Genomic DNA, 12,142 nt, shown 5'->3' on the forward strand with positions numbered 1-12,142 from the left:
GTTATACAAATTCAGTCTTAGAATTGTTGTTATCGTTTAATGTCCTGCTAGCTACAGATAACTTCTCTGTAAGGTAATTTAATTTTTCAGTTATTACAACTGCCAAAGAAAGATAAATGCAACATGCCAGATAAGAAATGTACACTTAACTTTACAGTTCATTGCTTCAAATAGTTGTATATGCTACTCTGTGGAATCCATTGTGTTCATGATGACAATACCCTTCCTTCTTACTTAAATTTGTAATTTTACTGGCATAAAGCTTGAATTAGAAAAGGAGTAGCTCTGTGCATTTGTCTGACTCAACAAAATAAAAAGTTACTAAATTTAAACAAGTGATCCGTAGTGCATGTAGTTTAGAAACAATTTGTATGTCAGTTTAGAGTATTTACAGATAATCATATCGACATATCATATGTCCACAAATTCCTCATTTTTCTTTTTCATTTGGCAGTATGTATTCAAGAATCAAAAAATGTTAGTGCCTAATCAGGAATCATTTGCATGACACCATGAAGTATAAGTGATATCATTGTTTATCACCCTAATTGGATCATGTTGACAGACAGTCTTGATAATGTTTCATTTCATTAATTGGTGTGAAAGATAACGAAAACATTTTTTTGAAACCTTAGAGCTAAACCTTATGTTTCAATAACTTTGACATGGTATATGATGGAAAAATTTCTCATGCAGGGAACAGCTACAGATTTGGTGGTGCAAATTGTATTAATTGCAGAATCAATGCGCCTGCAAGCTATGATGGCAACATATGGCATACAGACTCAGACCCCACATGAGGTGGACCCTGTTCAAATATGCTCTTCTCATGAGCTGGTGAAAGTGTATGAACACCTTGGTGTAAACAACAAGTTAAAGTTAAAAGGTCGGCCACTGAGACCTATTGGGGCACTTGGAACCAGTAAAGTAATTGAATTTTGCTATATGAAAGTCATCCTTTGCCATACTAGGCATCTTTAATTTATTGTTGAAATTCATTTTGTAATTAATGCATGGTTCTCTTTTCTGAAGGTGTACAGAGTTTGTGGACTGACAGTTTTATGCTACCCTTTAATATTTGAGGTCTCGGAGTTCTATCTATACCGCGATATGGCACTACTGATTGATGATATAAAAACAGAGCTACAGTTTGTGGGGAGGTATTGGAGACTGTCAGGTCGGCCAACAGTTTGCCTTCTTATTAGGGAAGAACACATGAGGTAAGATAAAAAAATATAATAACCATAATACTCCAGTATACTAAGATGTTACTTAACTCTGTATATCTTTTAGAACATTTAATGCTTCATATTCATTTGTGATAACAGAATTTAGGTATGGAATTGCAAGGTAAATTCATCCTATAACCGTTTATGTTTCTGAAATGTTTGGAAAATACATGAATCAGATACACACATCCATAAAAGTTTTCGATCACCCTGGTTCCCAGAACTCCTGAAGATAGACATGACTGTGGATATTGTATCACAGACACAGTCCCTTTGACTGTTTAGAGATGTCACTAAATCTGACCAAAGATGTAAACAACCATTCATGAGCAGCACCTATTAGATGGAGGGGGTTCAATAGCCAATCATTTCCAGTCATTCCACCAGAAAGGAGGTACACGGCTCATGTTTTCTGTAGTTCAACCATGCCTAGATGGTCAATACTGCAATTTGATCATATCCACATTGTTACTTTATGCCAGGAAGGGCTCTCAACAAGGGAAGTGTCCAGGAATCTCAGAATGAACCAAAGTGATGTTGTTCAGACATGGAGGAGATACAGAGTGACAGGAACTGTTGATGACATGCCTGGCTGAGGCTGCCCAAGGGCTACTACTACAGTGGATGACTGATTCATACAGATGATGGCTCAGAAGAATCCTGACAGCAATTCCTCCCTGTTGAATAATGCTTTTCGTGCAGCCACAGGATGTCGCGTTACGACTCAAACTGTGTGCAGTAGGGTGCATGATGTGCAACTTCACTCCCAACCTCCATGGCGAAGTCCGTCATTGCAACCACGACACCATGCATCGCGGTACATTTGGGCCCAACAACATGCCGAATGGACTGCTCATGATTGGCATCATGTTCTCATTACCGAGGAGTGTCACATATGCCTTCAACCAGACAATCATCAGAGACGTGTTTGGAGGCAACCCGGTCAGGCTGAACGCCTTAGACACACTGTCCAGCGAGTGCAGCAAGGTGTAAGTTCCCTGCTGTTTTGGGGTGGTATTGTGTGGAGCCGATGTACACTTGAATGCCATCCTCCAACCAACAGTGCAACCATATCGGCAGCATATTGGTGAGGCATTCATCTTCGTGGACGACAATTCACGTTTCCATTGTATACATCTTGTGAATGACTTCCTTCAGGATAACGATATTGCTCGGCTAGAGTGGCCAGCATGTCCTCCAGACATAAACCCTATTGATCATGCCTGGGACAGATTGAAAAGGGCTGTTTCTGGACAATGTGACCCACCAACCACTCTGAGGGATCTACACTGAATTTCTGTTGAGGAGTGGGACAGTCTGGACCAACAGTGCCTTGATGAACTTGTGGATAGTATGCCACAATGAATATAGACATGCATCAATGCAAGAGGATGTGCTACTGGGTATCAGAGGTTCCGGTGTGTACAGCAGTCTGGACTACCACCTCTGAAGGTCTTGCTGTATGATGGTACAAAATGCAATGTGTGGTTTTCATGAACAATAAAAATGGCGGAAATGATGTTTATGTTGATCTCTATTCCAATTTTCTGTACAGGTTCCAGAACTGTTGGAACTGAGGTGATGCAAAACTGTGTTTGAAGTGTGTATATTCCTGCCTTCAATGAGCAGATGTTCAAAGAAATAAGGCCCACAAATATTTGCTATGAAACTATTATAATCTCTTTTGTAGAAATTAGTCTCTTGAAACCCTGAGAAGCTGCAGAGGATATCAAACAGATTCTGAGGTCAAAAAATTCTGTCCCCTGTATTTTTAATTTGTGGGTCTTACATTAAGCTGCTATTCTTATCACAGATCTGCCCATGGCCTTCAGTAATTGTTGCATGTAAAGTGATATTCAGTTCTTTTAATATAAATAAATTTTTAGCTTAGGCTTTATATTACCCTCTCTGTTTACAGAGGTCACTGATGAATTTATAATTTGGGAAGAACCTTATGTAATCTCAGTAATGAAGTGACTGCAACACGTGGCCCATTATCTTAGTAGACAAACAAAGAAATTGAATGCAGTTATTCACTACACAGAGAAAGAATTGAATAGTAAACAGGAATACAAACGAACTCTGTAGAGAATCCATTATGGGAGCCAAACTGAGTGGAAGCCAGTAGGTTCATGTCAGAAGTGTAGGCCAATATTCTGTTTGTTTTATCTTATTTTATTAATTAATTCATTTATTCAGGACCATGGGAGTCCTAACTTCATGCTCATGGTGTTACTCATTGCCTATAGCTAAAGAGGATTTTTCTCTTTCTTACAATTTACCTCAGTGTACAGTAAGTCACATACTGATGAACTCATTGAAAGAAAGTTTTTCTTCCTAAGCAATTTTGTATCAGAATTAATTTTCAGGGAAACACTCCAAACTATTGTGAGTAGTTCCAGTCTGGAATAAAAAGAATGTGCAACATGGAAGCTTTTCAGCTTGTATCAAATCTCATTTGCATCACTTAAATTTTTCATTTGTTTTTCAGGTTTGAAAATCAAACTTGAAGAGTACTGTACACCTTTTTTCCAGTAGTTGAGAAAGGGTTGTCAGAGCAAATTTTCTGAAAGAAAAGAAAGAAAGGAATAAAATGAAGAACCCAAAAGACATGAAAATGCATGTCTAAGTAGAGATTATTTCCTTGTCTCCATTTTTATATATGGTTATTATTGCTAAACATTTAAATCTTTCAGGAAATACACTGGTGAGCCAAAACATTCTGACCACCATCCACCATGAAATTCAGTGCTGCCTGGTGGCACTTCAAGGATCATGACCTGATAAGGAAAGTATATAAGCAGAGTATAGACAAATGGGGAGTCATTCTAGCAACAATATAGGTCACTAATGGGGAAATCCACTGACATCAGTGACTCTGACAAGGGGTGGATTGATGTGCCATGGTGCCTGGGAATGTGCATGTCAGAAATGGAGAAGCTAGTTTATATGCTAGTGTTATGACCATCTATGGAAAGTGATTGAAGAAAAACAAAACTATGAGGAGCTGACAAGGTGTTGAGGACAGAGACTTGCCTGCTCTGTAAAGTAAGGTAGGTGGCAAACTGTGTCAGACATGATTGCAGAATACAATGCTGGTTCAAGCACAAGTGTTTCAGAGCACACTATTCAGTGCACCTTGCTGAACATGGGACTCTGCAGTGGACATCATCTATGTATTCCCTTGTTGACCCAGTGACCTGGTTAGTTGCAATTGCAGTGAACATCGGATCATCAAGATTGTGGATCAATGGAAATGTATTGCATCATTGGATGAATATCTTTTTTGTTACACCATCTCAATGGACATGTCCAAATATGCACTCATTCAGGTGAACATCTGCTCAAAACCTGCACCGTATCATGGACACAGATTGCGGGAGGGGGGGGGGGTAAAGGGTGGCTTGGTTAGAAGTAGCCCACCTCCCCTTTGAATGCAAGTGCAATATTTTGACTTCTGAAACATAGTACACAGCTACAACAAGAAAGAATGCAATAATTTATTGTTAGCATTCTTCTGTCAGCATTTCTGTTTATTTTATCAGTGAAGATAGATGTTTCTCTTTGCAGTCTGCAAGATGACTTTCTCAATAGAAGAAAGAATTGAAATAGTGGAAGCATATGTGAAACAGGTTCGATTAAGGAAACTCATGAAATGTTGGCGGTCAACAAGTATCTGGATAGGGGACTACCAGCGAAGAGAGAAATACGGAGTCTGTTTAAAAATTAGGTCACTTACAGATCTGTGCAAAATTTAAAACGATGAAGAATTGCTTCATTTTGCACACCAGAAGTTGTTGCAGACATTTACTGAAGAATTATTGAGAGCCCAAAGAAGTCTACACACAAATTGGCCCCACAAGCCATGTGAGTAGGAGGAGTTGCCAGCAGATATTGAAAAGTCTTAATTTTAAGTTATATTGTGTAATGGTAGAGCAGGAGTTATGGAAGGATGACAGTCAGAAACGTGAAAATTACTGCATGTAGCTTTTGAATGACATCAACAATGGTTTGTTAGATCCTTTCTGTCACATCATGAATGATAAAGCATGGTTTCGTCTTTCTAGTCATGTGAATTCATAGAACATGAGGTACTGGGCAACAGAGAAACCGAATATTGTGTCAAGAACCTCTCAATGATGAGAAAATTGGCATTAGGTATTGTGTAACAGGAACGTGCATCACTGAACAGATATTTTTTGACACTACCGTCAACATAGTTGCATGCTACACATCTAAGGTATCCCTGGATGAGTCCATGATGTCTTCACTGAGGAAAAAACTGTCAGCAAACATTTATGGTCATCATGTTCACCGGATCTAACAACATCATGTGATTTTTTCCTGTGGAGACACTTGAAGAGCAAGGTCTATGAAACAAATCCAGACACAATACAGGAACTGAAAGACAACACAGCCATGAAGTGGCCATCATTGACATTCAAACTTTATGCCGGGTGTATCTGAATATGCTTAAATGTGCACAGCTGTGTATTGTTGCAGGGGGTCATTTTCAACATCTTCTATGAATGTTTTTTTTTTTTTTCAATGTAGTTTCCACTGTAAATAAATGTTAAATCCATTTTAGTGCTTCATTTCTGTAATTTTGCTGCATTTCCTTTATGCTTACTTGGGCTACCTTTATCTGTGCCATCCTACAGTGTGCCATGGATGACATTCATCTGGGCTTCCTAGGGGCCTCTCATCATAATTAAAGGTATGTGACAGCTTGGGAGCACATGAACATTACTGTGGATCACTTGCATCCCTTTGTGTCTTATGTCTTTCTCGACAGTGACGCCATCATCTAGCAGGATAACTGTTTGTGTCACATGATGAGAAACATGTCACAGTGGCTTGAGGAGCATGATGGTGAATTCATGATGATGTTTTGGCCACCAAATTTTCCTGATGTAAACCTGATGGAATACATCTGTGATGGTGGCAGGTGCCAGGTCCATTTCCATGTCTGCAGACCACTAGCCCTTAATATATGGGAACTGTATTACATGTGCGTAGACATCTGGTGCCACATACTTCAGGAAACATACCAAGGACCTGTCAAATCCATACCATGCAAATCACAGGTGTATGCCATTCTAAAGGCGGACCAACATGCTATTGAGCAATGGATCATAATGTTTTGGTTCCTCTACATCTGTTCTCTGTAAATCACCATAAGGTGAATGGCAGAGGGTATGCCCCACTGTACCAAATATTAGGGTTTCTTCCAATTCCATTCACACATGGACCATAGGAAGAATAATGGTTTGAATGCCTCTGTGTGTGCAGTAATTATTGTAATCTTATCCTCATGATCCCTATGTGAATGATACATAGGAATTGTTATTAAATGCCAGTTCTTGGAACTTTGTTAACAGACTTTCTCATTATAGTTTACATCTGTCTTCAAGAGCCTGCCAGTTTAGTTTCTTCAGTATCTCTATGATGCTCTCCCATGGAATAAACAAACCTGTGACCATTCAGTGTACCTATAAGCATATATTGACTACAAAGATAATTTTGTAGGCTTGTTCATAGTTTTTGAAACTGTCTGTTCGTAGTGAAGGTGGTTTGATGTGTGTGGTAAATTTTCATGAAAGAGTGAAATGTTTTTGTTGCATCTTCATAGTTGGTAAGCTTGATTACTTCAAGGATTGTATAAAGAATTTCAACAGTGTGCAGCATACAGTTCATTATTGACAGCTGTCTAAATTGGCCACTGTGTCAACTGCTATTGAAATGAGAAAAAACTGGGTTTTGTCATGTTATTAAACATTTTCGTTTGAAGGGCTGGACTGCCACACAAATCAATACAGAATTGGATGAAGTTCACATGGACTCTGCACCACCATTGAAGATCATTTACTTTTGGATTAATGAATTTAAATGTGGTCAGAGAAGTGCTGAAGGTGAAGCCCACTTTGTCCATCCAGTTGAGGTCACCACAGAGGAACCATTGAGAAAATCTACGATATGGTTATGCAAGACTGTTGGATATAAAGTCATAAGATTGCTTAAACTGTAGCATCTCAACTGAGTGAGTGCATATCCTGCACAGAGAATTGACTATATTTGAGGTGGATGCTGCAGTTGCTCACAGCTGACCAAAAGCTCATCCAGTGCAACATTTCAACACAATGTCTGGCAATGTTTAATCCACAAGACTTTCTTGTGCCAATTTGTGACTTGATGAAACTTGGGTCCATCATTACACACTACAGTCAAAACGATAGTCAAAACAATGAACTAATGTTGGTGAAAGGACACCAAAGAAGGCAAAGACCATTTTGTCAGCTGGTAAGGTGATAGCCATTGTTTTTTTGTATTGCAATGAATAATCTTCATAGATTACTTAGAAAAGTGCAGAACCATAACTGAGCACTGTTATGCTTCATTGTTGGATAATTTGAAACATGTGTTGACTGAAGAAAGACCAAGGATGGCATGCAAAAAAATATTGTTTAACCAAGATAATGCACCAACCCATACATCAGCAATAACAATGGAAAATGTGCATGAATTGGGCTTAGAATTGGTTCCTCATCTGCCCTATTCACTAGACTTACCCCAAAGTGACTTCTTTCTGTTCCCTGACTTGAAACTTTGGCTTGCTGTCTAGAAATTTTCATCAAACAAGGAAATGATAGTTGCAGTCAATAAGTGTTTTGCAAAGTTTGAAAGAACCTATTTTGCCTAGGGGATAAAAAAGCTGGAGGAACACTAAACCAAGTGTATATTCCTCATAGGTGACTATGGCAAGAAGTAAGTTGAGGTGCTTATGAAACAAACATTTTTCATTGCTTTTTTTTTCCAGACTTACCAAACAGCCCTCATATACACTATGTCTGCTGGAGTAAATCTGGTGGAAATGTGTTTGTTCATTATTAGTTCATCTGCTTGCTACGCTTGTGAGGAGTTTCCATTGAATTTGATTTCAGATAACTTCATTGAGTTATTGTTTCTGTTACAGCTGTTGTCAGGGAGCTGAATCTCACTTGCAGTATTATTCTTTGTTTCAAAATGCTCCTTATCATTTTTGTGGTACTGTATTTTATTTTATGTGCTTAATGTATGCTTTTTTTCTTTCTCAACTGTGTATTATTTTCTTTGCTTAGTGTATGCTTTTTGCTTTTTCATAGTGGATAGGAGAATTTTGCAGTTGATTCATTACAGCGTGTTTTCTGAATTATATATAAAACTCTCTCTCTTCCTGGCACAAGGTATATTAATGCCAGATGTTGTCCATAATTTTTCTACTTCTTATCAGTTTTGCTTCTGTGTGTCTTGGTGGAAAATTGGAGTGAAAGTGCTTGAGGAATATGTTTAAGGTGTTGACCTTCCCATTAATGAGGCATGTTTTATAAATCTCTTCTCATTGTCCTTTCCACAGATTTTCTCTGAGCATACTATTTGAGCCATTTGTGATTTTTAATTGTCTTAACTGATTAGTATGTTTTATCATCACGCTGTGGTAAACAATATATTGTTGCTTTTGCATTCAAATTATCAAAGGCAATGAAAACAAATTTTTAAAGCTGCTGTGCTTTCACTCTTCTGCCCTTGTTGGGAACATGCACATAAGCAATGTTATATATTGTTATTGTTTGACAGGAATCACATCATCATCATCATCATCATCATCATCATCATCATCTACAGTTTCCAGCCTCTGCCTGTTTCTTTCTTTCGTTCATTCTTTCTTTCTTTTTTTCTTTTTTTTCCCATCATGTTCCTCTCTCCTATCTGCCCCAGTCCTACCCTCTTCTCATCACACATTTCCTCAGGCCAGTTATACATCTGTCTCTTGGTCTTCCTCTAGGACTCTTGCCTTCTTTTGTCATTTCATCTTCTCTTTTCTGTTGTATCTTGCATGGGGTTCTCTTTCACTATTTCTCTCACCATCTGATTCCTTACTCCATCCATTCTAATAAGTCCTGTCCTGCTTCACTGAAACTTCTGTTCACAAGCCTGTATTCTGCTCATGTACCTTTTCTTCATTATCCACATTTCTGGTTCACACGTGGGTACTGGAGCATAATACGCTTGGTATAACAGGTGCTTGCTTTTTGGTGGTACTTCCTCACTCCAACCAGGCTTCTTGCACTCTGCTTGCCTTCCCCTTTCACTAATCTCCTTATCACTCCCAACACTTCACATTTCTTTGACTTAAATTTCAATCCATCCTGTCCCACCACTTCTTTCCACACATTTAATCTTTCTTGTACCTCTCCTCCTCCATTTTGCCACACCATTCAATCATCTGAAAGCACCATTGCTTTCATAGCTCATCTCCTATTTGTGCTGACATTCCTTCCATTATCTCATCCATAAGCATGATGAGAAACAGTGGGGATAGTGCACTCACTACTCTGCTTCACCATCTGCTACTCTGTTTCTCTCATCTTGCTTTGACACAACTCAGACTTCCTTGATGCGCCTCCTTCATTCTTGTCGTAGTCAGCCTTCTAGTTCCCCTCTCCTGAAGAGTTTTCAAGGTCTTGCTCCTTTTCACACTATCATATGCCTTATCATTGTCCCGGAAAACCATTACTAAATCCTTATGATATTTGTAACGTCTCTGTTGGAGCATGCTTACACTAAAAATTAGATCCACTGTCAACCTTCCTGGTCTAACTCTATATTGTTTCATCGCATTCCTTTTTCTACTATCTTCAGTACCCATTTCCAGGATCTTCTCAACTATCTTTGGAGCGTGACATGTCAAAGTAACCCTGCCCCCTATAATTTTGACATAATTTCAGGAAACTGTTTCTAAAAATTGCAACTATGATTCCCTTTTTCCATTCTTAAGGTGCCCTACTTTTTTCCGTTGTGGTCTCATGTCCCAACAGAGTTACTACACTCCAACAATGTCAGCTGCTTTCACTTTCTGCACACTTACTTCATCCAGTCCAGGTGTGTTTCCTCCCTCCATGGTGTTTATCCCTTCCTCACAATTGTCCAAGTTAGGTCCATCTTGACATCCTCTACATTCCCTGGCTCCTCATTTTCCTTTTCGATATTTCCACTGAGGCTTAGTGACTCTTCAAAATATTTCTTCCACACCTCCTTGATTTCCTTACATTCTCAGCTTCCTTTCCTTCTTTATTAATCATTCTGATTTTTTCCACCGTGCCTTTCTTTTGATCCTTACCCATTCCATGGAGGACCATCTTACTCCCCTCACTGTTGTTTTCCTAGATTTCTGTCCACTCTTCCATAATTTTTTTCTTTTCACCTGCCACCACTCTCTTAGGCATTTTCAACTTCTCAAGTGTGTTCCTTACTTTCTTCCTCTGTTCTCTCATGAAACAACATACGGAATGCTTTATGTTTCTTTCCAGCTTCCTCTATCATTTCACCAGGCAATTTATTATTGCTAGCTCTTCTGTGCACTTTTTCTGCAACTTCTACCACCATTGTTTGGAATCTTGCCATTCCTCCTATACTGACTGGATTTCAATCCTTGCTATGTTGCTATTTATTATTTGCTTGAAATTCTTCTTTGCTTTTCATCTACATCTACATCATATTCAACAAGCCACCTAATAGTGTGTGGTGGAGGGTACTTTCGGTACCACTGGCTGATCCCTCCAATCCTGTTCCACTCACAAATACAGTGTGGGAAGAATGATTGTCGGTAAGCCTCAGTATTGGCTCTAATAACTTGAATTTTCTCTTCATGGTCAATATACTAGATGTATGGAGGGGGGGAATAATATGTTGTCCGACCCCTCCTGAAAAGTGCTATCCCGAAATTTCAACAGTAACTCTCTTCGTGACACACAATGCCTCTCTTGTAATGTGTGCCAGTGGACTTTGCTTAGCATCTCCGTAATGCTCTCTTGCCGACTAAACATTCCTGTGACGAAATGTGCCACTCTTCATTGGATCGTCTCTATCTATCTATCAGTCCTACCTGTTAGGGATCCCAGATAGATGAACAATACTCAAGAATCGGGTGAACAAGCACCTTATAATCCACTTCTTTAAACTTCAACACTTTTGTCCTTCTTTTTTTGTTAGGTTTGATTCTTGAAGTTTTCCCGAAGTAGTGAATATTCTACGAGGTTTTGGGATAGCAGCTAGATCATGCTGACTTCTTGCCACAATATTTCAGCTGGCAGCTGTCCAACCACCTTCAGGTGAGTGTCTGCCACTGGAGACTGCTAGTTCATGGTGTCAGATTTATAGCAAAAAATTGGTGCAGAAACGTATGCACATTAGCAGCCGTCAGAGGAGCATCCTCTATCAAAATCTGCACCCTATGAAAATACTTTTCCACCTGTGGCACGCAGGCACATGTGTAAAGGTGAAACTACGTGTCCGCCCTCTGTCGGAATGCGTGTTCACTTCACTGAAAACAAAAGTCAAATGCATCATTATGAATAAAATGTTTTAACTTGATGTTTCTTTAGGATCCTGCCTACTTTAGATGAAAGGTTGCTGACATATGGAAGGGATGCCATGGACCTGCACAGCTGCTTATGTTCTTGATGTTGTGGGTGGTCACATTTCTTCCTCCTTAGCGCTCTGCTAATCTGGTGTGGAGAGTAACCATTATCTTTGAACACCAACTGTAGATGTTCTAGCTCATCTGTGAGGCTGTGTCCATCAGAAACTACATGACCCTGGTGCACCAACATTCTAAGGACACCAGTAGTTTATGAAGGGTGGTAGCATCTTGATGCTAGCAGATAAAGGTCTGTATGGGTGGGCTTGTGGTAGACAGAATGCCCTAACGACCCATCCACTCTCACAGTAACCAAGATGTCCAAATATGGTAAGCAACCATCCTTCTCCATTTCCATCGTAAACTGGATCTTCGTGTGGATTGAATTCAGATGTTGCAAGAAGCGTGACAGTTCTTCTTCACCATGGGGCCACACTACAAGAGTGTCATCTACATA

General features: G+C 39.3%; 1 protein-coding gene across 1 annotated transcript in view; it reads left to right on the plus strand.

The window, feature by feature from the left end:
- LOC124797849 (probable phosphorylase b kinase regulatory subunit beta) overlaps nt 1–12,142 on the plus strand; it is a 195,084-nt gene that overhangs the window by 101,134 nt on the left and 81,808 nt on the right. The window contains 2 exon segments of the mRNA XM_047260909.1: nt 697–927; nt 1,033–1,220. Coding sequence (XP_047116865.1) covers nt 697–927; nt 1,033–1,220 — 419 coding nt within the window.

This window comes from Schistocerca piceifrons, chromosome 5, assembly GCF_021461385.2.
Source record: "Schistocerca piceifrons isolate TAMUIC-IGC-003096 chromosome 5, iqSchPice1.1, whole genome shotgun sequence".
Lineage (NCBI taxonomy): Eukaryota > Metazoa > Arthropoda > Insecta > Orthoptera > Acrididae > Schistocerca > Schistocerca piceifrons.